Source organism: Hyla sarda, chromosome 6 (assembly GCF_029499605.1).
Source record: "Hyla sarda isolate aHylSar1 chromosome 6, aHylSar1.hap1, whole genome shotgun sequence".
Taxonomy (NCBI): domain Eukaryota; kingdom Metazoa; phylum Chordata; class Amphibia; order Anura; family Hylidae; genus Hyla; species Hyla sarda.
Genome location: NC_079194.1, coordinates 39,583,465 through 39,610,393, shown reverse-complemented (window position 1 = coordinate 39,610,393; position 26,929 = coordinate 39,583,465). Strand labels below are relative to the sequence as shown.

General features: G+C 42.0%; 1 protein-coding gene across 3 annotated transcripts in view; it reads right to left on the bottom strand.

The window, feature by feature from the left end:
- KCNT2 (potassium sodium-activated channel subfamily T member 2) overlaps positions 1-26,929 on the bottom strand; it is an 814,344-nt gene that overhangs the window by 355,080 nt on the left and 432,335 nt on the right. For all 3 annotated transcript variants that reach the window (XM_056523545.1, XM_056523546.1, XM_056523547.1), the window contains exons 9-10: positions 7,422-7,602; positions 3,001-3,165 (exon numbers count right to left, since the gene is read on the bottom strand). In XM_056523545.1, the coding sequence (XP_056379520.1) occupies positions 3,001-3,165; positions 7,422-7,602 (346 nt within the window). The remainder of the gene's footprint in view (positions 1-3,000; positions 3,166-7,421; positions 7,603-26,929) is intronic.

Genomic DNA, 26,929 nt, shown 5'->3' with positions numbered 1-26,929 from the left:
CCCGACCTCCTATCCCGTCCTCCTATCTCGACATCCTATCCCGACCTCCTAACCCGACCTCTATTCCCATCCTCCTATCTCGACCTCCTCTCCCGACCTCCTATCCCATCCTCCTATCCCGTCCTCATATCCCGACCTCCCATCCCATTCTCAAATCCCGTCCTCAAATTCCGACCTCCTAACTCGACCTCCTATCCCGACCCGTAATATTTCACCAGGTATTGAAATATCTCCAGCCGTACAGAAGTTATGTGAGAACATACATTTCCCATTTGATTTTCATGGGACTTTAAACAAAAACCCAGACACTCACAAATGGTTAAGGGTTAAATTAACTATCCTATATTTTAAGTGGACATATAAGTAACATGTGACCAAGTATTATCGAAATATCTCCAGCCGTTTGGAAGTTATGCAGTAACATATATTTCCTATAGAGTTGTATGGGACTTTAAACATAAACCCCGCCCCTGGAAAATGGGGGTGAGTAAGGGTTAAATTACCTATCCTATGTTTGTTGCTGACATATAAGTAACATGTGTGCCAAGTTTCATGTTAATATCTTTAGCTGTTTTGACACTTTTGTGGAACATACATACATACATACATACATACAAACACACACACACATTGAGTTTTATACATATAGATATATATGACCTCCTGAGGAAGACTACGAAACACGTGACGAGGCGGTGGTGGGGGTACAGCAATCTTGAAGGACTCAGTATGACAAACAATGAAAAAAATAATAAAACTTAATCCTTTCAGTACTTGAGCTGCTGAAGTTGAGTTGTTCTTTGCTCTCTGATGACACCTGTCTCGGGAACTGTCCAGAGTAGAAGCAAATCCCCATAGCAAACCTCTTCTACTTCTACTGTGTAGTTCCCGAGGCAAGCAGAGTTGTCAGCAGAGAGCACTGTTGCCAGACAGAAAAGAACAACTCAACTTCAGCAGCTGATAATAATTGGAAGGATTAAGATTTTTTTTTAATAGAAGTAATTTACAAATCTGTTTAAATTTATGGAGCCAGTTGATTAATACATATATAAAAAAAAAAATCCTGGAATACCCCTTTAAAGGGGTACTCCGGTGAAAACCTTTTTTCTTTTAAATCAACAGGTGCCAGAAAGTTAAGCAGATTTGTATATTACTTCTATTAAAAAATCTTAATCCTTCCTGTACTTATTAGCTGCTGAATACTACAGAGGAAATTCTTTTCTTTTTGGAATGCTCTCTGATGACATCACGACCACAGTTCTCTCTGCTGACATTATTATAATGATAATAACTCTTTATTTATTGCTGTCGTTAGTGTGATTTGAACCCAAGACCCCAGCACTGTGAGGCAGCAGTAGTAACCACTGAGCCACCATGCTGCCCTTAGATTTTCTCCTACTCTGAGCATTTCCTAAAATAGACACAGATGTCAGCAGAGAGCTCTGTGCTCGTGATGTCATCTGTGTTCCAAAAAGAAAAGAATTCCCTCTGTAGCATTCAGAAGCTAATAAGTACTGGAACGATTAAGATTTTTCAATAGAAGTAATTTACAAATATGTTTAACTTTCTGGCACCAGTTTATTTAAAAGAAAAAAGGTTTTCCCCGGAGTACCCCTTTAACGTCGTGCTGCATGTCCTGGTGTTGTGGCTCCTCCGCAAACCCTTCAGAAGTCGACCCTGCTGCTGTATCCTCTAATTACATTATCTCATTACCTGCACTACTACCCTATGTGGCCCTCTGTGTTGTTTTTTTTCCTTTTTCTATATTATATGTTTTTAAATCCAAAATTGTACAGATGTAGCCATGGTTATCTTTAATGCATTAACATAACACAGTAATATATTGTGATGGGATATCCCAAAGCAACAGAAATAATTATTAGTATTATTATATTTGTATTTAATTATTATTATTATTATTTTATTATTTTGTTTTTAACCTGTCTTTGCAGCACCTTCATTTATCTTAACTTCAGGAGTGCAGTAAAATCAAGGAGACATTAATTACATCTGTATGGAATTCTGTAGCATGTGGCTCCGAACGCTTGGAGCAGGCGGCGGGGGTCGTGACATCACGGCCCCTCCCATAGACTTTCATTGAGGAGGCATGGCGTGACACCACGAAGGGGCGCGGCAGTGACGTCACAATCCCTCCGCTCGCACCCAGCATTCAAAGCGAACGCCATGTGCTGCACAGAGATTGTGGAGGTCCCTCAACTGGGACCCCCGTGATCTCTGTGCAGCACCCGGCATTCTAAACAGCATGTTTAGAACGCTGGGTTCCCACGGATAAGCATGTCTAGGGGTGGAGTACCCCTTTAATACTGTGTCAGGACCAAGTCATAGCTTTTCAACATCTAAGGTTTGAGTTTTGTCTCTATAGAAAATTAAAAAAAATTAGTTGTAAGTATATTAAGTACGGACATTGTAAAATGTAAAGTGCAATCAAATGCTATCAATAAAGCAATAATGATAGAAGGCACCAAATAATATCAATCACATATAATATATTGTCTGATATTTCATCATAGTGTTCTATGGAGAGTAACTCAGGACTCACATGTTAAAGGGGTATTCTAGATTAAAAAAGATGTATACATGACCGGGACTGTAAAAAAAAAATAAAAAAATGCTGTACTAACCTACCTTTGTCTCCCGATCCCACTGCAGCTCCAGTCCTTTGCTGCTCCCGTCTTGCTGCTCCTATCTTGTGCTAAAGACTAAAGCTCTGAGAATGACCTACCCGCTCAGCCAATCAGTGACCACAGTGGTGTCCTGTCATGGCGAGTGATTGGAGGAGCCAGCAGGTCCTGCTGTGAGCTCTTGTCTCCGAAGCAGGTTGAAGGCAGAATCGGTGGAGGACCAGAAGCTGAGGAATCAGAGCTGCAGCAGGATCTTTAGGGGATCAGGGGCGGGTACGTTTGGCCCTAAATGGTCTAACAAAAGAAATATTAATCCTGAACTGTAGTTTATAATGATTAGGTGATTTTAAGAAGATACCTGAAGCCTTGGGTGTGCATAGAATTCATTCAAGAAATCCATTAACAGATCGATCTTCAGAGAGCTGACACATAACACTACATGTTTTTCTGTCTGTGCTCGGTGTCGACTGTAGTTTCCTCCAGACTTTTGCCTTTCCATCCATAGATAGGCCAACTGCTCGAACTAAGAGATATGAATAGTCATGGACTGAGAAAGAGTCTGTGTACACCGGATACTCTGCTTATACATCTCTAATAGCTGGTGACAGAATGATAATTGTGGGAAGAAAGGATATGAGAAGCAGCTCTCACACCACCTTTTCATGAACTTGAAACGGACTCTTACTAGCCATCATGCATCCTGCTCTGCACTGACGAGGGGCAATAACCCTGAAACACTTTCCTTTCTGGGGAGATTTCTGGCTTGGCATACTTTTCCAGTCAGTTTCGAAGACTACAAGCTGGCTCCAGAAAGTTAAACAGATTTGTCAATAACTTCCATTTAAAAATCTGAATCCTTCCAGTACTTATCAGCTGCTGTATGCTCCAGAGGAAGTTGAGAAGTTCTTTGCAGTCTGACCACAGTGCTCTCTGCTGACTCCATGTTAGGAGCTGTCAAGAGCAGGAACAAATCCCCATAGAAAACCTCACCTGCTCAGGACAGTTCCTGACATGGATAGGAGGTGTAAGCAAAGAGCACTGTGGTCAGACAGAAAAGGACCACTCAACTTCCTCTGGAGTATACAGCAATTGATAAGTGCTGGAAGGATTAAGATTTTTGAATAGAAGTAATTTACAAATCTGTTTAACTTTATGGCACCAGTTGATTAAAAATAATAATAATAATAATAATAATAATAATAATAATAATAATAATAATTCCACCGTGGTGTGAGAGCTGTTTTACATATCCCTTCTTCTTATATATATATATATATATATATATATATATATATATATATATATATATATAAAGTTATGTAAAGTTTCTCATCACACCACTATATAAGGTAGCGTGCCCTCTGATCAACTCTGGCTCTGGTTACAAAGTCTCAGAAGCTGATTGGGATTTATGGCAAGTCCGGAGTTTTCCCCAGAAGGGAAGAGGACCCATCTGCAGACAGCTGTTTCGGGGTGCTTGCCCCACATCAGTACAGAGCAGGGTGTTCTGGCTTGGCGGAGGATGAGAGACCTGTAGCAACTAGCTAAAAGGGATGAGTATTTTCCTCAGTGAGAGACACCGCTTCCGGTGTAAAGCGAAGATTCAAAAAGGCCTTTAGCACTCCGCGGGCTTATATATATGTTATGTTAAGTGTCACCAAATCATGTGGCTGTAAAAAGCTGGTATTCTTACACCAGATATTTTTGGTTATGTCCATTTGATAGATAAATTATACATTTAAAAGGATTTCTGAGTTTGGAGGTATTTTTAGGTAATGCCCCATGGTCTGGTGAAAAAACAAAACAAAAAAAAAACTGCTAAAATCACCTGCCCCGCATAACTCTGATGCTACTCAATCGCTACTGTTATCCTGTTCTCTGTGGTTTCTATCACATCTTATTCCATATACTGTAAAGTGCCCACTTAGCCAATCACTGAGTTGGATGGGCAGTTAAAAGGTTATTCTGGTGAAAAACTATTTTTTTTTTCATATCAACTTGATCCAGAAAGTTAAACATATTTTTAATTTGCTTCTATTAAAAGAAATCTTAATCCCACCAGTACTAATCATCTGGTGAAGTTGAGTTGTTCTTTTCTCTCTGACAACAGTGCTCTCTGCTGACACTTCTGTCTCTGTCAGGAACTGTCCAGAGCAGGAGAGGTTTGCTATGGGGATTTGTTCCTACTCTGTACAGTTCCTAAAATGGACAGAGATGTCAGCAGAGAGAGCTGAGGTCAGACAGAAAGGTACAACTCAACTTCAGCAGCTGATAAGTACTGATAGGATTAAACATTTTTAATAGAAGTAATTTACAAATCTGTTTAACTTTCTGGAGCCAGTTTATATGGAAAAAAAAAATAGTTTTTCACCGGCGTACCCCTTAAACCACTTACGGACTCAGGGCTTACCTGTACGCCCTGAGTTTGCTCGCTTTCTATGATGCAGGGCCACGGTGTGGCCCGGCCTCTAACAACAGTTGGGACCTGTGGCTAATAGCGCGTGGCACTGATCGCAGTACCGCGCGCTATTAACCCTTTAGATACGGCGTTCAAAGTTGATCGCCGTGTCAAAAAGTGAAAGTAAAGTACTGCCGGTTAGCCCAGTGGGCTATTCGGGACCGCGGCGGTGAAATTGCAGCATTCCGAACAGCTGGCAGACACAAGGAGGGTCCCTTTACCTGCCTCCTCCGTCGCCGAATGCCAAATGACTGCTCATTGCCTGAGATCCAGGCATGAGCAGTCAAGTGGCAGAATCATCGATCAATGTTATACTATGAGATAACAAAGATTGATGTAAAAGATCAGTGTGTGCAGTGTTATCGCCACTAGAGGGGGCTATAACACTGCAAAAAAGAGTGAAAGAAAAAGTTAATCATTTAACCCCTTCCCTAATAAAAGTTTGAATCACCCCCCCTTTTCCCATAAAAAAAAAAAAAAAAAAAAACTGTGTAAATAAAAATAAACATATGTATTATCGCTTCGTCCGGAAATGTCCAAATTATAAAAATATATAATTAATTAAACCGCACGGTCAATGGCGTACGTGCAAAACCATACCAAAGTCACTTTTTAAATCATGAAAAAATGAATAATAGGCGATCAAAAAGTCCGATCAATACAAAAATGGTACCGCTAAAAACCCCATACTGCCCCATATGTGGAAAAATAGAAAAATAAGTTATAGGGGTCAGAAATGACAATTTTAAAGGTATACATTTTCATATTTTTTTTTTATGCAGTTATGATTCTTTCCAGAAGTACGACAACATCAAAACTATATAAGTAGGTTATCATTTCAATCGTATGGACCTACAGAATAAAGATTAGGTGTCATTTTTACCAAAAAATGTACTTTGTAGAAATGGAAGCCCCTTAAATTTACAAAATGGCGTTTTTCTTCAATTTTGTCGCACAATGATTTTTTTTTCCATTTTGATGTAGATTATTGGGTACAATGACTGATGTCATTACAAAGTAGAATTGGTATGGATATATGAATATGGATTTTTAAGTGCAAAAAACCCTGAGTCCTTAGGGGGTTAAGGCCCGAGTAAAACCTCACAGAGACAAGGAAGAGGGCAGTGAAGGCCGGGCAGTGTCAGAGTTACTACACCTGGAGGCATAAGCTATAAATAACCCCTAGCCTGGAAAACTCCTTCAGGAAAGGCACAACCATAGTCATTCAGTCCCACCAAAATTGTTTGGTTCAGCTGTTTTTCTTTTGTGTGTGTGTGTACAAGAACACAGTAGAATTACCTTAAATCTTAGGAAAACCTTTGGATTTACAGTGAATTGCGCACAATAACCAACTGAGCTGTGTCACATTTTCAAATTAAGTTGTCTTAATAAGCAGAATGACCTTGTAAACCAAGCCACTTTACTGAGTAAATATATGCAACAATATTAGGGAAAGAAATGCTTAATGGATCCTTACTTCCTCCATAACACACAAACATACTGTTAGTTTAAACCAGTGGTCTCAAACCGTGGCCCTCCAGATGTTGCAAAATATCAACTCCCAGCATGCTGGGAGTTGAAGTTTTGCAACATCTGGAGGGCCACAATTTGAGACCACTGGTTTAAATGGACACATTGTACTGCTTAATTTCCCCTGAGGTGGTTCTAAAAGGGGTACTCCGGTAGGGGAAAAAAACTGTTTTCAAATCAACTGGTGCCAAAAACGTTATACAGAGTTGTAAATGACTTCTATTTAATAATCTTAATCCTTCCAGTGCTTATCAACTGTTGTATGCTCCAGATGAAGCTGTGTAGCTCTTCCCAGTCTGTCCACAGTGCTCTCTGCTGCCACCTCTGTCCATGTCAGGAACTGTCCAGAGCAAGAGAGTTTTGGCTATAGGGATTTGCTCATGTTCTGGACAATTCCTGACATGGACAGAGGTGTCAGCAGAGAGCACTGTGGTCAAAATGGAAAGAAACACACAACTTCCTATGCAGCATACAGCAGCTGATAAGTACTGGAAGGATTAAGATTTTTACATAGAAGTATACATTTCTGGCACTAGTTGATTAAAAAAAAAATTCTACCAGAGTACCCCTTTAAGGGAAAATAAACACTGCCAGGATTCCCTCCTAACTTACAGCTGGGATACATTTATAGTTGAGGGACCCTTCTAAAAAGTATGAATTGTTACAAAGTCACCTCATTAAAAAAATAATCTAGAAATGTTCTGTCATTGGATCATATGCCATTGATTTACAGGTTTGTAAACTATATACAGTATCTATATAAATGGTTATGAAGTTGAGCAGATTCTTACCTGGATCGGGAGAACAACTAATGCCACACAGATCATTATGACAACCAAAAGTTTGGATTGCCAGATCTGTGGAGTAACATCCCCAAAACCCACGGTGGAAAAAGTTACAATGCAGAAGTAGAGAGAGTCGAAAAGAGTCAAACTATTCCCAGCTCGCTCCAGATGCTGAATTCCACAGATGCTGGGAAAAAAAACAGAAACATTTAACTCAGAATAATTTTTTTTAAAGATATCTTACATTTAAAAAAAAAACTCCTCTATTAAATGGATAAGTCTGCTTTCTATTTTAGCTAAACCTGCTGTATTTGGGAGTAGCGCGCTCCTCCTCTCTGTCTTACAGTGGTCGATCACTGTCTGCTGTGTATGTGCCGTATTTTTCGCCCTATAGGACGCTCCGGCATGTAAGACGCACCCAATTTTAAATGAGGAAAATCTAGAATACAATGTAAAGTATAGGACAGTGATCTTCAACCAGCAGACCTCCAGATGTTGCAAAACTACAACTCCCGGCATGCCTGGACAGCGTTGGCTGTCCGGGCATGCCAGGAGTTGTAGTTTTGCAACATCTGGGGTTAATACTCATGTGTCCCCGCCGCTCCAGACCCGTCACCGCTCGTCACCGCTGCCCTGGATGTCGTCACGCCACGCCCCCTCCATTCATCATGTCTATAGAAGGGGGTGTGATGACCGTCACGCCCCCTCCCATAGACATGGATGGAGGGGGCATGGCGTGACGTTACGTCCCCAGTCCCGAAAACTTGGAGGTTTCAGAAACTGGAGATTCAGCACCCGCATAGAATGCGGGTGCTGCAGGGAGATCACGGGGGGTCTCAGCAGCGGGCCCCCCGCGATCAGACATCTTATCCCCTATGCTTTGGATAGGGGATAAAATATTTTTGCCCGGAATACCCCTTTAAGTCTTATCTTTACTGGAGGTTCCAGCACTTGAGATGCACATTACATTCTGCAGCTCTTGAGCCAGGACTAATTCAAGTCAATCACCGATTTCAAATAAAATCTGATGGTCAATTGTAGTGAATCCTCCCAATATTCATTTCGGAGAATCACTACTCTCTAGGGCCAGTCATCAAATTAATATTTTAAAACTTTACATTTTTGAGCAGATGTAAGGGCATAATGCCCATTTTATCCTTCTTCACAGACTAGCGGTATGCTAGATTTATTATCTAACAGCTAGGTGGTCAACCGGTTGCGTCTACTGCTCCATAGATCAATATTTTGAAGGACTCTCAAAACAATAGTAGGGGACACTGAAGTACATTTACTGTATAAGGCAAGCCATTTTCTGATATAGGTAAACTTTTCTTTATTGTTTCCCAGACCACTTGTTGGCATTACTTGTCAATAGTGTTGAGCGGCATAGGCCATATTCGAATTTGCGAATATTCGCTAATATATGGATGAATATTCGTCATATATTCGCGAATATTCGCATATTCGTAATATTCTCGTTTTATTTTCGCATATGCTAAAAGCTGCGTATGCAAAAATTAACATATGCGAAAATTAGCACATACAAAAATTAGCATAAGAGAACATTTGCATATGCGAAAATTAGCATATGCAAATTGTCGCATATGCGAAAATTCGCACACCAGTCTCACACAGTAGTATTAGAGCCTTCTTACACCACACAAGCTGGAAGCAGAGAGGGATGATCACTGTGATGTGTACTGTGAAAAAAAACAAAAAACGAATATTCGTAAATATGAATATATAGTGCTATATTCGCGAATATGCAATATTCGCGAATAAAATTCGCATTGCGAATATTCGCTAGCAACACTACTTGTCAATGAGCCCAGCCCGATACAGCAGATTAGGAACTGTACAGTGACTGTAAAATACCTGACTTCATAAGGTCCCACACTATGTAAGATCTTTAAGATTCATTGACTTCTCCAATACCGTTGTAAAATATTGGACATCATTATTTAATGGAAGACTGATACACATCATGTTTTATTTTCTGTTGACCTTATTTTTCCTCAATTTAATTAAGAGTTCTTATGAATGTTTACAAACATTGTTTGTGGTCACTTGATCTTTTGATAAGGCTACATGTGGCATTTGGAAGATACAGAGATACATTAGCTTAAGGAATACAGGAACCATGTAGAAGAGTCAATTAGTGTGAGTTAATCTTTTATATGATTTTTTGCAGCATTATTGTTATTATAAATAAATTATGAGACAATTAGATTAGAATTCTTTGTACCAAACATTTTCTTATTTTTGGTGCCAAGAGAAGAATTATATATACTGCTATATTGTCTTACAGAACTACTTTCTTTTTATTTGTTTTTCTTGTTTGTTTGTTGGTTTGTTTTTATTTTTTGCTATATTTTCTTTTTAACCACATTTCCCACATTAAAGTCACAAGTTGTTTCGAGAAGCTTTGTATGAGTTAATAGTACAAGCAAATGTAAGAAATGTTATACTATATTTTATCAGAGAAAAGGCCCACCTTCTCCTCAGACTGCTTTTCTGCTAAATTCTTTGTCAAGGCAGACTAGCAACTCACTGAGGAATCAAGTTACATGCTGCTTATACAAATCTATAGAAAAGGGAAGTGCAAGGAGGGAGGAGCGACTTAAAGGGGGACTCCAGTGGGGACTCCAGTTGCCAGAAAGTTTAACAGATTTGTAAATTACTTCTATTTAAAAATCTTAATCCTTCTAGTACTTATAAGCTGCTGTATGCTCAAGAGGGAGCTGCATTTCTTTCTGGAATTCTTTTCTGTCAGAGAGCACTGTGGTCAGACTAAAAAGAAATCCAGAAAGAAATACAACTTCCTCTGGAACATACAGCAGCTCATAAGTACTGGAAGGATTATGATTTTTTTTTTTACAAATCTGTTTATCTTTGTGGCACCAGTTGATAAAAAAAAAAAAAATAATAATATATATATATATATATATATATATATATATATATATATATATATATGTTTTTCCACTGGAATACCCCTTTTAGAGAGCCAGAACCAAACAGAGATTAAAAAGACTTCACAAATGCTTAGGTAAGTATAAGAGTGATAAAAGATTTTTGTCGCTCAATGGTATATGGATATCGAGTGTACAGATAAATATATGTGAAAAACACCATACCATTAGGGACTGGATGAATATTAAATAATAACAGCTTATTATACCGCAATATTAACAAATAAAATAAGGTAGTGTTATTACAGGGCCCTTGTGACACACCCCTAATAGATATAAGTTATAAATATAAAATATAAAAATAGTATACAATATTGTAAACATATTAAAAAATGACCTATTAATTGCTGCCCGTAATATTGCTATTTGTAAAAATGATGTCCTTAATAGCAAAGTGGGATCTGTAGTCCTCCCATAAAGTCTAATATATGGCTTGGAAATGGTACATCCTTATTTGTAGTTACAAGGTATGCTGGGAGTTATAGTTGGCCTCATACAGTTCAAAAGTACGTTATTCTCAGTTCCTTGTACCAGTAACAGTGTTCAGCATTCTTTACTGATATACATCCAAATGACGGCAACCCTGTAAGTGCTCAGTTGTGGTATAGTCAGTTAATGCTCATAGCAAACTTCTCCAGATTATATTGCAGTTGTGTCCATATTAGTAGTTAGATTAGATCTTACTCGCTGGTGGATTCGTGGTGGCTGACGTGCCGTACCTCACTTCCCCGCTGCCAGGATAACAATGAAGTCTTTCTGTTGGTGTCGACCCCTCTGTGGTCTCATGCGTGTGATACTGAGTGCACAGTGAGTGTGGAATACTTTGTTAGATGAGATATACTGCGGGCTGCGATGCTTACCTGGTTATGATCACGGACTGCGCCAGGAAATAGAGGATGGGACAGCTGTAAGTAGCGTCCTCGTGCAGCGATGGCAGGAGATTCACAGGGCAAATAAAAAAAGAAAAGGAAGGTGATAACAAATGTGTTGATATTATTATCAGCAAATGGTCTATCATAATTCAATGTCTGGACGCGTTTCAGGACCACCCCTAGGTCCTTTCTTCAGCAGCGAATAGTTCATATCTATTCTCAGCTGAAGAAAGGACCTAGGCGTGGTCCTGAAATGCGTCCAGACACTGAATTATTAGAGACTATTTACAGCTTACAGCTGTCCCATCCTCTATCTCCTTCTGCCCATCACACTTCAGCGGCGCAGTCAGCAATCTAACAGTTGCCAAGCGGCGCAGTCCGCGATCATAACCAGGTAAGCATCGCAGTTCGCTGTATACCTCATCTAACGAAGTATTCCGCACTCACTGTGCACTAAGTCTCACATGCAAGAGACAACAGAGCGGTCGCCACCGGCAGAAAGACTTCATTGTTATCCTGGCAGCGGGGAAGTGAGGTACGGCACGTCAGCCACCACGAATCCACCAGCGAGTAAGATCCAATCTAACTACTAATACGGACACAACTGCAATATAATCTGGAGAAGTTTGCTATGAGCATTAACTGACTATACCACAACTGAGCACTTACAGGGTTGCCGTCATTTGGATGTATATCAGTAAAGAATGCTGAACACTGTTACTGGTACAAGGAACTGAGAATAACGTACTTTTGAACTGTATGAGGCCAACTATAAATACCTTGTAACTACAATTAAGGATGTACCATTTCCAATCCATATATTAGACTTTATGGGAGGACTACAGATCCCAGTTTGCTATTAAGGCCATATTTTTTACAAATGGCAATATTACAGGCAGCAATTAATAGGTCTTTTTTTTATATGTTTACACTTTGTATACTATTTTTATATTTTATATTTATAACTTATATCTAATAGATATCACAAGGTGTCACAAGGGCCCTGTAATTACACTACCTAATTGTATTTGTTAATATTGTGGTATAATAAACTGTTATTATTTAAAATTCATCCAGTCCCCAATGGTATGGTGTTTTTCACTTATATTTATCTGTACACTTGACCTCGATATCCATATACCCTTGAGCGCTAAAAAATCTTCTATCACTTTAATTGCTCGTTTTTTTCACCTTAGGTGTGGGTGTTTGTTTGGCCTGCTCGGGTAAATTGCATACAGCATAAGTGAACCCTCCCCACACAATCTTTGTTAGGTAAGTATTAGATGTCACCCTGGAACTTGATTTCACAGCTTTGAATCCTAAATACTGGTCTTATTGCCCTCCAGGCTGCTGCTGCTTTTAAACATATGCAATATAGACATAGGGGAGCAGGACCCCCTCTTCTGTGTGTGCGCAGGGTATGGGAGACATCACAGAAGCTAGGCTCTGACCACTAGATCAGGGTGAAAATGAAAAGCTATCTGACAAAGAAACATATTTCCAGTTCCATAACATTTTCAGGTACATGACATTTCTTTTGTTACAAATATTTAACATGAACTAATTTTACATATCAAAGGCTAAACAATTACAGTTTATCTTAAAGATGGTCAGGTTGATGTTGATGTCCTATCCTAAAACAATACAGCTTATTTATCTGATATCAGTAGCACCTTGCATTCTTGTCGCTTCTTTCAGACAATGGGGGAGATTTATCAAAGTTGTCTATGTCCAGCATCAATATAGACCAAACTACAGAGCGTTAGGCTGGTCTATTGTGCGCCTAATTTATCAAAAGTTGCACGGCTCTTGATAAATTCTGTGCACAGACTTTGAGATCTATGGTTTAGACTGTATATAAACCTGTTCCAGTATGGTCTGACATGTCAGCGTACTTTCAGCCGATGCGACTTGTCGCTGGAAAGTCGCTTTTGATAAATTCAGCACCAATGCATTTCTCTGTCTAAAATAGACTAGAATGCATCCTGTTCTAAAAATCCACTAAAGCAAAAGTCGCAGAAAAGTCGCACATATTTAACATAGTAACATAGTTCATAAGGTTGAAAAAAGACCATCAAGTTCTACCTATACGACTAATAAGTCCCTATTGAGTTGAGTTGATCCAGAGGAAGGCAAAAAACCCTCATACTAGAGGTAAAAATTCCTTCCCGACTCCAAATATGGCATCAGAATAAATCCCTGGATCAACGTTCTGTCCCTATAAATTTAGTATACATAACCAGCAATGTTATTACTCTCCAAAAATGCATCCAGACCCCTTTTGGAACTCTATTACAGAGTTCACCATGACCACCTTCTCCGGGAGAGAATCCCACAGTCTCACTGCTCTCACAGTAAAGAACCCCCGTCTGTGAAACCTTCTTTCCTCAAGACGTAAAGGATGCCCCCTGGTTATAGATACAGTCCTGGGTATCAATAGATTATGGGAGAGATCTCTGTGTGGTCCCCTGATATATTTATACATAGTTATTAGGTCGCCCCTAAGCCTTCTTTTTTCTAAGCTAAATAACCCTAATTCTGATAATCTTTCTGCGTACTGTAGTCCTCCCATTCCCCGTATTACTCTGGTTGCCCGTCTTTGAACCCTCTCCAGCTCCACTATATCTTTCTTGCACACTGGTGCCCAGTACTGTACACAGTATTCCATGTGTGGTTTGACTAGTGATTTGTACAGTGGTAGAATTATTTCCTTGTCGTGGGCATCTATGTCCCTATTGATGCACCCCATGATTTTATTAGCCTTGGCAGCAGCTGCCCGACACTGGTCACTACAGCTAAATTTACTGTTAACTAAGACTCCCAAGTCCTTTTCCATGTCAGTCGTCCCAAGTGTTCTCCCATTTAATACATAATCCCAGCCCGGATTTTTCTTCCCCATGTGCATTACCTTACATTTATCAGTGTTGAACCTCATCTGCCACTTCCCAGCCCAAACCTCCAACCTATCCAGATCCATTTGTAACAGTGCACTGTCCTCTAATGTGTTTACTGCTTTACAGAGTTTAGTATCATCTGCAAAGATTGCTACTTTACTAATCAACCCCTCTGCAAGGTCATTAATGAATATATTAAATAGGACAGGACCCAAGATGGACCCCTGTGGTACCCCACTAGTAACAGTCACCCAATCAGAATAAGTACCATTAATAACCACCCTCTGTTTTCTATCACTGAGCCAGTTACTTAACCACTTACACACATTCTCCCCCAGCCCAAACCTTCTCATTTTATGCACCAACCTTTTATGTGGAACTGTATCAAATGCTTTGGAAAAATCCAGATATACAACATCCAGCGATTCCCCTTGTCCAGTCTGGAGCTCACCTCCTCATAAAAGCTGATCAGGTTAGTTTGACAGGACCGATCCCTCATAAATCCATGCTGATATGGAGTCATACATTTATTTTTATCAAGATATTCCAAAATAGCATCTCTTAGGAAACCCTCAAACAATATACATACATGAGAGGTTAAACTAACAGGTCTATTATTCCCGGGGTCACCTTTTGATTCCTTCTTAAATATTGGCACCACATTTGCCATGCGCCAGTCCTGGGGAACAGTCCCTGTCACTATAGAGTCCCTGAATATTAAAAATAGGGGTCTGTTTATTACATTACTTAATTCCTTTAGAACACGGGGGTGAATGCCATCTGGACCTGGTGATTTGTCTATTTTGATTTTTTGTAGACGGCACTGTACTTCTTCCTGGGTTAGACAGGTGACCTGTACTGGGGAGTTTACCTTATCACACTGTATTTCACCTGGCATTTCATTTTCCTCGGTGAACACAGTGGAGAAGAATTTGTTTAATATATTTGCTTTTTCATGAACCCCATTTATAATTTCTTCCTCATCATTTAGATTGTGACTTTCTGTGCAACAAATTTAGACAGGAAAAACCAATCTAAATCCTTTGATAAATATCCCCCAATATGTCTAAAATTTACATCACATCCTTGACTTTCATTTGACAGGTCATTGAAACATATCCTGAAATACCATTAATGAGGTTTTTGAGCTTAGATCATCACCATGGGGCTGTAATACTATTGGAATCCTAGATTTTACACAGAGTTCCTGGGCTAGGAAGCCCAGGAACTCTGTGTATACTGCATGTTTGGGAGCTACGAGTGGAGCTCCACACCTGGTGATTGATTGCGGCACCATATAACTTTGCTCATAATGATAATCCTAGATTTTAGTTATGATAATAAATTATAATAATAATCCATCTTTTTATAGTGCTACGATATACCACCGCACTTTACAAGATTACATGAATAAATAAAACCAGACATTAGTGACTCAAGTGACAAAACTTGTATCTAATTACACAATAAAAGTGCGGATCCTTCTTACAAGAGTTTTTATTCTACAATGAAGTAGGTGGTAAGACAAGAGGATTGCTTTGTACAATATAAAAGAAAAAAAAACATAACTAGGAAACAAAGCGGACTGATCGAGTCAAGAAGCCAGTGTTTGTATATACAGATGTGAAGTACATGGAGTGTGATGCATACTGTTACATGGCAACTTCAAGTTCTGAAGAACAATGTGCGATAAACAGAAAAGAATTAGATTAAGCGAGGAGCAATAGCTGCCTACAAAGAGGGATTGTTATGACATGATCAAAGCTGTGGGTGATTGACAGGGGTAACGCATGCCAAAGAACTGGTAGAGTGCGAACGAAGTCTTGGAGATAAGGGTTAAAGGTTCAGATTACGGATGAATTTGGTTTTTGAGTATTAACAGAATGCAGAATCCAGTGAGGTGGTAGACAGATATGATTAAAGAGATACATTGAATAGCAAGTTGGCTCATCACAGCTTGCAGATGTCAGAGAACAGATTTTACAAGGTCACAAACATCATGATCAATGACCCATGCCTGCTTCCTCACTTGGTAAACATTTTTTGGAGGAGTGGGAGCAGATCTCAAAGACTTTTCCAGCATATCCTAAATATGTTCAATGGGGTTACAGTCTGGTGAGTTTTGGAAGTTAAGGCAGTGTTAAAGGAGATATATCATGCCAAAAATGTATCTCCTTTCCAAAGGATAGGGATTGTGTTTTAGATCACTGGGGGTCCGACTGCTGGGACCCCCCCGCAATCTACTGCACGGGACTCTTGCTCTCCCCAGGAACGGGGCGTGTTGACCCCCGCACAAAGCGGAGGCCAACATGCTCCCTCCATATATGTTTATGGAAGAGCCCTTCGCTATCTCCGGCTCTCGTATAGAGAAATATGGAGGGGTGTGTCGGCCACCGCTTTGTGCAGAGGTCGACATGCTCCGTGTAAGAGAGCCGGGGACCCGTGTAGGAGATTGCGGGGGGTATGTTTTATTATTTGTTAGTTTTCTACCTTGATATTGCTCTTTATTTTCTGCTAAGTCTCAGTCAGATTCACAGACTGGGAAGGAGTGTTCCCCAGCAGGCGTGTAGCATCATCTAAACCCCTTACTCTGCTGCACACAGCCCAGAGCAGTTCAGTGTGTGAGATGAGCTCTGATTGGATAAGGCTGCACACACCCCCCTCAGCATTTCTTGCATTTGGACTTCTGCTAGGCCAGCAGGAGTCCAAAGTCTGTGCAAAAGATGGAGGAAAATGTGCTCTGGACAGGTAGGGAGACACCTAGTGACAGCTTTTTTAAACACAAATAATACATTGGAAACTTCTTTTTTTTAAACAAAGTACATTAGAAAGATTTTTTTATTTACCATGTGGAGTGCAATGGCAAAAATTTGTTTTAATGAGAGTGCCCATTTAAGAATTCATTGTCGTGTTCCTCCAACCACTCCCTAATGATCAGAGCCCAACACATAATATTGTCCTGTTGAAAGGCAGCACTGTGGTCAGGGAAGACCTCCTGAAGATATGGGTCCAGATTATCAGATCCCTATAGCAATTACCATTTAAAGGAGCACTCTGGAATATAAAAATTTTCGCCCACACTGCCGGCAGTAAAAAAAATAAAGATGAACATACCTTCCTCCGCCCCCCCGGGGCCTCCGGTAACCGTCTCCGGTCTCCGCCCCAATCCACTTCCTGGTTGCTGGTGGTCGGATGAATTATACTGCGCTCAGCCAATCACCAGCCGCAGCGAAGTCAGACTTGGCCGGCAAAAGGCTGAGTGGCAGTGTGAAAACGCTTCAGGACACAAAATTCTTCACTACACCTACACCTGCGGCCGGGGCCGAAAACGACACACTGCCGACCGAGTCGGGACTTCCCTGCGGCCGGTGATTGGCTGAGTGCAGTAAGACTCTCCGACCACCGGCAACCAGGAAGTGGATCGCAGCGGAGACCGGAGACGGTTACCGGAGGCCCCGGGGGAGCGGAGGGAGGTATGTAGATCTTTATTTTTTTTACTGCCGGCACTATGGGGGGCAGGGGTACTCAACTATTTTTAGCGAGGGTCCACTTATTCAGGTCTGCCACTGGTAAAGGTCCGAGTAAAGAGCTGAGGCCTGGTTCACAACTAATGGTCACAGTGCCATGAGGGAAACAGGCAAAATGACTGGGGTATGGATGATGTAAACCTACAGTTACCTGTATTTTCTGAATACTGGCAGAGACTCTACTTCTCAAAATAATACTGCCACATACTGTACTCCTGAATAAAATACTGCCACATTGTGTACCTCCTGAAAAATACTGCCACATGGTGTACCCCCTGAATATAATACTGTCACATGGTGTACCACTGAATATAATACTGCCACATGGTATATTTCTGAATATAATACTACCACATGGTGTATCCCTGAATATAATACTGTCACATGGTGTACACCTGAATATAATACTGCCACACACTGTACCCCTGAATATAATACTGCCACATGCTGTGCCCCTTAATATATTACTTCTACACACTGTGCCCCTGGTAAATTACTGCCCCACATTTTGCCCCCACAAAAAGTTTTGCCCTTGTGCCCCCCAGAATCCACAATTCTGCTGTGCCCCCCAGAATACACGATGCCGCTATGCCCCCAGAATACACGATGCCACTGTGCTACCACAAACTGTGCAATTGTGACTCTTCAGCTTCTGCAAACTACAACTCACATCATGCATAGACAGTCATGATGGAAGTTGTAGTTCTGTAACAATGGGAGATTCACAGGTGGGGGAATGACTGTTCACCTGGGAAATTAGGAGGAGAGTGGAGGATGGGGGGGGGGCTGAGTAGAGTGGAGGATGGGGGGGAGGCTGAGTAGTGTGGAGGATGGGGGATGTAGTAGTGTGGAGGATGGGGGGCTGTAGCAGTGTAGAGGATGGGGGGGCTGTAGTAGTGTGGATGATGGGGGGGGCTGTAACAGTGTGGAGGATGGGGGGCTGTAGTAGTATGGAGGATGGGGGACTGTAACAGTGGGGAGGATGGGGGGCTGTAGTAGTATGGAGGATGGGGGTTGTAGTAGTGTGGAGGATGGGGGCTGTAGCAGTGTGGATGATGGGGGGGCTGTAGTAGTGTGGAGGATGAGGGGGCTGTAGTAGTGTGGAAGATGGGGGGGCTATAACAATGTTGAGGATGGGGCTGTAGCAGTGTGGAGTATGGGGGGCCCCCATCCTCCACACTGCTACAGCACCCCATCCTCAACATTGTTATAGCCCCCATCCACCACACTGTTACAGCCCCCCCCCCCCCATCATTCTTCACTCTCCTACAGTGCCCCCCACCCCAGGGGGAAGCCTATACAAGTGAATGAGGAAGAAGTCGGCCGCGGCCCACATTGTTGGTGGCTGCGGTCCAGATCTGGACCGCCGTCCGCCAGTTGAGTACCCCTGCTATAGACCATATATCCAATACAACAATACAACATATTTTTTTTTTTTTTTCTGTTAAAGTCTTTGGTCATCTTGCATGAACGCACGTCTGAGATCTCCCCAAAGCAGCTTGATAATTTCAAGGTCGAGCTGTATAATGGCCACTCCAGAACCTTCACCTTTTTCTGCTGTAACCACTGGAGGATCAACTTGGCCTTGTGCTTAGTGTCATTGTTGTACCGATAAAAGTGGCACCGATAAATACAACAGATTACAGTCTAAACAATTTGCCATCATACAGCCCTGTTTATGTAAAAATTAGACAGTTGTAGGGGGTCAGAATTGGGAAATACATCTTTATTATTAAAGTTAGATTTTTCTATTTTTTTAAAGTAGGACACTAATTGAAATCCATGCAATCATACGTAGTATTTTAATCTTTTTGACCAACACAATTAAGATACTGTGTCAGTTTTACTGTAATGTGCACTGTGGAAAAACAACCCCCGCCCCCCCCCCCCCCCCCGCCCCAAATAAGATAAATAAATAAAAACTGTTTCAAAGTTGTGGGTCTCAATTTTTCCCTATAAATAATATTTTTTTGGGGGGTTGCGCCATATATTTTATGGTAAAATGAAGTGTCATTATTAAGTAGAATTTGTTTTTCAAAAAGCAAGCTCTTATATGGATCTTTGGATTAAATGATAAAATAGTTAAGGCCAAAATGGACTATGTGGGGTGAACACCAATAATGTATATATAAATTAGCCAACCTTTTATTTGCAATCTACTCTGCAAGACTCAGTATTCTATTTTATGCAGGAACTCTGAAGTTACAAATAGTCGACTGAAGAGGGCGCCACCTGATTGAATATTTATGCAATCTTATACATACATTATTTTTCCTGAAATCAGTCATGTGCGATGAATACATAAAATATGTAAAATAGCCTTGAGCTTTTCTATAGTCTGCTCTTTCATCTTTATCTGCTTTTTAAAGTACAGTAGGTTGTCAAAAGTTTTCAATGTGGCAAAGATTGGCAATAGATTGTCATTTAAGGTTCTGCAGGGATAAACTGAAGTCTGGCAACTTGTATGTTCAAGAATATTATTACTACTAGAGGAAAAAAAAAACAATACTACAGAAGACACAATATCATTTCTGTACAATAGAATGCGAGTTTTTAACATTTTTATATATTGCTTATTCCCTACATTTTGCTTCCACCTGAACATCGAGGTGCACATCTGGCTTGTCTATAGTCACAGACTTAAAAATTTTTCAAGCCAGAATGATCTCAGGCTTAGAGAATGGAAAATATAAAAAAAAATATGTTTATATTAATTGTCACCATGTTGGTCTTAAATATCCCGTAAACCTAGGGAGCGTCATTACAATTTAATAACAGATCGTAGCTTTCGTACAGCTTCCATACTATTCTAGGACTCTATGAGTTATCATTAGCCTTTCCTAGTTGCTACGCAAATTATTTTATGTTGTGCATGTCACTTCCAAAATTTGAACAAATGACTGAAAGTCAGGAAGTCCCCCTGGATGGTACAAAAAAAAAATAAATAAATAAATAAAAAGAAGATAAAAAGCTTACCGTATATACCCGAGTATAAGCCGACCCGAATATAAGCCGAGGCCCCTAATTTCACCCCAAAAACCCAGGGAAAAAAAAATATATATTATTGACTCGACTATAAGCCTAGGGTGGGAAATACATCATCCCCCCATGTCATCATCCAGACCCCCGTCATTAACACCCCTATCATCATCACCCCCCCTTCATCATCACCCCGTCATCATCCCCCCTTCATCATCACCCTGTCATCACCCCCCCCTTCATCATCACCCCCCCTTCATCATTACCCTGTCACCATTCCCCCCCCCCTTTCCTTCATCATCACCGCCAGTCAATCCCTCAGTGGTCTTCAACCTGCGAACCTCCAGATGTTGAAAAACTACAACTCCCAGCATGCCCGGACATGCTGGGAGTTGTAGTTTTGAAACATCTGGAGGTCCACAGGTTGAAGACCACTGCCGGGCCTTCTTCATCATCTAGACCCCCCCTTTAGTTTTCTACTCACGTCCCCTCGGTGGGAAGGAAAGGTGAGCTGGTCCGGGCCATCTATGCTGCATGGACCATCCAGTGGGGAATGTTAGTCATTCCGGGCTGTCCATTTTCACCAGGAGGCCCTCTTTTCCGCTCCGGGCCCGGCCCCGGACTAGTGACGTTGCCTTGACGACGACGCGCAGGGACATCATGCTGCTGTGCACGGACGTCCCTGTGTGTCATCATCAAGGCAACGTCACTAGTCCGGGGTCGGGCCAGGAGTGGAGAAGAGGGCCTCCCGGTGAAAATGGACAGCCCGGAACGACTAACCCTCCCCACCGGATGGTCCCTGCAGCATAGATGGCCCGGATCAGCTCATCTTTCCTTCTCACCAAGGGGAGGTGAGTAGAAAACTAAAGGGGGGGGTCTGGATGATGACGAAGGCCCGGCAGTGTTCTTCAACCTGCGGACCTCCAGATGTTTCAAAAATACAACTCCCAGCATGCCCGGACAGCCGATGGCTGTCCGGGCATTCTGGGAGTTGTAGTTTTGCAACATTTGGAGGTCCGCAGGTTGAAGACTACTGAGAAGGGATTGACAGGCGTAGAGTTCACTCGAGTATAAGCCGAGGGGGCGTTTTCAGCAGGAAAAATCGTGCTGAAAAACTCGGCTTATACTCGAGTATATACGGTACATACATTTCTATGCCATGTTTTAGCACACCAACCAGTACATCTGCCAATACCCTATCACCCCGCTTCCGCCTTCCGCCATGTGAAAGTGCACAACTCGAAAAATGACAAATCCGGACCGACAGCATAAAAAAGCCCCACAAAATTAGATAACAACGTTGGTGCAAGTCAATGTGCAACATAAGCAGAGGAAAACTTACTGAGTTGCCCATAGCAACCAATCAGATCGCTTCTTTCATTTTTCAGAGGCCTTTTCAAAAATGAAAGAAGCAATCTGATTGGCAACTTTTCCTCTGGACGGGTTTTGATAAATCTCCCCCACTGTTTTGTAAAGACAGTAGATTCTGATAGGAGGTTACAGCCCAAAAAAGTCAATAATCTTTATTAAATAATGCAAATGATAAACATGATAAAATCACAGACAAATATACAAAACTACAGCAAAGGTAAACTGAGAAAACAGATACTGGAGTGGAAAAACGCCTGGCTGAGATTGATAGCAGCTCATACAGTGTGCATAGGTGGTAAATGTGTGATAGGCCGTGAAGGGTGATAGATTATTCATAAATGGGGTAGAAGAGTGTTGATAAAGTGTTATACAAGTACCTAACAGTGCCAGCAGTACCCTAGATATAAAGTGCAAGCGCATGAAGGAACGTACAACATACAAAAATAGCAGCAGCCAGCAAAAAATCTCCCATATGCAGACAGCATAAGAAGCCCATCTGTAAACACATACCGTATATACTCGAGTATAAGCCGACCCGAATATAAGCCGAAGCCCCTAATTTCACCCCAAAAACCCAGGAAAAGTTTTTGACTCAAAATACACCCCCCCATGTAATCACCCCCCCCCCCCCTTCATCATCACCCTGTCAATCCCTTCATCAGTGGTCTTCAACCTGCGGACCTCCAGATGTTGCAAAACTACAACTCCCAGCATGCCCGGACAGACATCGGCTGTCTGAGCATGCTGGGAGTTGTAGTTTTGAAACCTCTGGAGGTCCGCAGGTTGAAGACCACTGCGGCCTTCGTCATCATTCAGCCCCCCCTTTTGTACTCACCTCCCCTCGGTGGAAAGGAAAGGTGAGCTGGTCCGGGCCATCTATGCTGCAGGGACCGTCTGGTGGGGAGGGTTAGTCGTTGCGGGCTGTCCATTTTCACCGGGGGGCCCTCTTCTCCGCGCTTCGGGCCTGCCCCGGACTAGTGACGCTGCCTTGACGACCCTGTGCGTCGTTTTCAAGGCAACATCACTAGTCTGGGGCAGGCCCGAAGCGCAGAGAAGAGGGCCCCCCCGGTGAAAATGGACAGCCCGCAACGACTAACCCTCTCCACCGGACGGTCCCTGCAGCATTGATGGCCCGGACCAGCTCACCCTTCCTTCCCACCGAAGGGAGATGAGTACAAAAGGATGGATGATGATGAAGGCCGCAGTGGTCTTAAACCTGCGGACCTCCAGAGGTTTCAAAACTACAACACCCAGCATACCCGGACCGCCGATGGCTGTCCGGTCATGCTGGGAATTGTAGTTTTGCAACATCTGGAGGTCCGCAGGTTGAAGACCACTGAGAAGGGATTGACAGGCGGAGAGCTTACTCAAGTATAAGCCGAGGGGGCGTTTTCAGCACAAAAAATCGCGCTGAAAGACTCTGCTTATACTCGAGTATATACGGTATCTTGCCTGCCGGTGTAAAGGGGGGTGTAAAGGGGTAGATGTCAGATCGCCGCGGTCCCGCTGCTGGGGAGCCCCGGGATCGCCGCTGCGGCACCGCACTATCATTACTGCACAGAGCAAGTTCGCTCTGTGCGTAATGACGGGCGATACAGGGGACGGAGCCGCGTGACGTCATGGCTCCGCCCCTCGTGACATCACGGCCCGTCCCCTTAATGCAAGTCTATGGCAGGGGGCGTGACGACCGCCACGCCCCCTCCCATAGACTTGTATTGAAAGGGGCGTGCCGTGACGTCACGAGGGGCGGAGCCGTGATGTAACGATGCTCTGGCCCCTGTATTGCCCGTCATTACGTGCAGAGCGAAGTTGCTCTGTGCTGTAATGATAGCGCAGTGCCGCAGCGGGGATCCCGGGGCTCCCCAGCAGCGGCACCGCGGCGATCTGACATCTTATCCCCTATCCTTTGGATAGGGGATAAGATGTCTAGAGGCGGAGTACCCCTTTAACCACCAGTCCTGGACGTGTTTTGCCAGATAGGCTTAGACTTGGAATCATTACCCCATGTTGAACTATAATAGCAAAGTATATTAGACTGTTAGCAGCTTTGTATGTGTCGGTCCCCCTCATTCTTTTCTCAAGTAGATTTGAGTTATTCCAATTTTAAGAAGGTAAAACAACCTGCACCTGTATTTAAACCGTATTTTATAGGTCCAAAAACATTCCAGACAAAATCCGAGGGGCTGTGTGTTAAAAGTGACATTGAAACTTTTCAGGATCCTAGGTCAAAAGGTTTGAAGCACCTTTTTTAGTGTTTCCAATGCAAATCCACTACCCTGACACTGAATGTAAACAGAAGAGATTACACCTGTTTACATAAAGTTAAACTTTGGATTTTGTACAAGGCAGAGCGGAGGATTAGCAGCTATTTACCGTAAGACCATGTGTTTCCCGTAAGCTGTATTATCGCTTTATCTCTGTGCCAGTATTTCATCACCGAGAAGAGAAATCACAAAGAGATTTAGCTTCCAGAGTGACAATTGTGACAAAGAAAACAAAATAAAATAAATAATTAAATAAAATAAACAAACATTGTGATGGGCATAGCAACTCAAATGGTCAATGTATACCTGCAATGTGCATTTAAAGGGGTTATCCAGGAAAAAACTTTTTTAATATATATATATCAACTGGCTCCAGAAAGTTAAACAGATTTGTAAATTACTTCTATTAAAAAATCTTAATCCTTTCAGTACTTATGAGCTTCTGAAGTTAAGGTTGTTCTTTTCTGTCTAAGTGCTCTCTGATGACACGTGTCTCGGGAACTGCCCAGTTTAGAAGAGGTTTGCTATGGGGATTTGCTTCTAAACTGGGCGGTTCCTGGATAACCCCTTTAAGATTAGAGCTTTTAAAGGGGTATTCCGGTGGAAAACTTTTTTTATTTATTTTTTATTAACTGGTGCCAGAAAGTTAAACAGATTTATAAATCACTTCTATTTAAAAAATCTTTACCCTTCTAGTACTTTTTAGCAGCTGTATGCTAGAGGAAATTCTATTCTTTTTGAATTTCTTTTTTGTCTTGTCTACAGTGCTCTCTGCTGACACCTCTGTCCGTGTCAGGAACTGTCCAGAGCAGCATAGGTTTGCTATGGGGATTTTCTACTGTTCTGGACAGTTCCTGATACGGGCATCAGGTGTCAGCAGAGAGCACTGTGGACAAGTCAAACAAAAAATTCAAAAGGAATAGAATTTAGTCTGTAGCATACAACTGATAAAAAGTACTAGAAGGGTAAAGATTTTTTTAATAGAAGTAATTTACAAATCAGAAACAAACAAGGAACATATTGGTGCACTCACCGCTAAGCAGAGACGGTTGGGTCTGGGAATCCGGTAACGGGGTGCTGGGTCACGGCACAAGTGCTGGTGTGTGGCGCTCGGAGGCTACGCCGGCAGTTTCGCACGTGAGTGCCTGCTTCTTCCGGCCTCAGGCCGGAAGAAGCACGCACTCACGTGCGAAACTGCCGACGTAGCCTCCGAGCGCCACACACCAGCACTTATGCCATGACCCGGCACCCCGTTACCGGACTCCCAGACCCAACCGTCTCTGCTTAGCGGTGAGTGCACCGACGTGTTCCTTGTTTGTTTCATATTGATGCTTCATGCTTGTGTATGTGCACCCTGCAGGAGACATAGAGATAGGTTGCCGGGGACCTTACTGTAAGTCTTAGAAGGTGATATTGCTTCCTGAGTGCTCTTTCCGTTTTCTTGCTTCACTTTGTGGTTTTAATTTACAAATCTGTTTAACTTTCTGGCACCAGTTGATTTAAAAAAAAATAATAATAATAACGTCCACTGGAGTACCCCTTTAAGTTTTATTATTTATAATTAAAGGAAAACAAAAATAAATAAATAAGTCCCTACATAAATATTTGCACTATATGATGAGCAAGGGGTATACAAACAACTGTAAGTATATGACTTCAAGAACTTGTTCTTTTGGGTTATTTTTCTGTTGCATATGTGTGATACACTGTATTAGACAGGTGAGGTAGTTATGTCTTGCCTCTTATCCCCAAATTAACTGCCCCATTGGCCGCACATTTTCATGCTTGATGTAAAATATGAAAATGAGACACATCTAGCTCTACTGTTTCCTGAGCGTTGTTTAAGTGTAGTGTGGGGCACCCCAAAAAATAAATGACTCACAGGAGACAGGGGTTCCAGTGCAAAATGCGCAATGTAGATGGGAGTTATTTATTTATTTATTTATTTTTTTTACTTGCCTTAGTTTGTTATGTGCTACTTATTTATTATACTGTCACAGGAGGTTGATATATTTGGAGCACATAAGAAAAACAAAAAAATCACAGCTCAGACTTTTGTGAGACTTTTTGCGCCTTTTTAAATTTGCTCACATATGAGAGTTTTGTACTCCAGGTCAGACCTGGAGCAGACTTGCGACTTTATTAAAGGGCTTTGCAACGCCCCCTCCCATAGACTTGCATTGAGGGGACATGGTGTGATGTCATGAGGGGGTATGGCCGTGACGTCACAACCCCCGCCGCCCGCACCTAGCATTCTAAACGAACATCGGGTGCTGTACAGAAATCGCAGGGATCCCAGCTGCGGGCCCCCCACAATCAGACATCTTATCCCCTATCCTTTGGATAGGAGATAAGATGTCTAGGGGCGGAGTTCTCCTTTAAGTTGGTGTAGCTGCCCTAAATGGGGAATTGCCTATATGTATTACCTGGTGAGAGGTTTAGGTGTAGGCCCTAGTTGTATAAAAAAAAAGCAAGGGGGTACGTGTACACCTTATAGTAGAGGCAGGAACAACAGAGACTGGAGTAGATGCATGACAGCAGAGGGGGACATGGAGCGGGCAGCATGGATTGGAATAATTCCAGCATTTGTGTAAGTTTGTGCATTAGACAACCATAGCCATTTCTTGGCACTCAT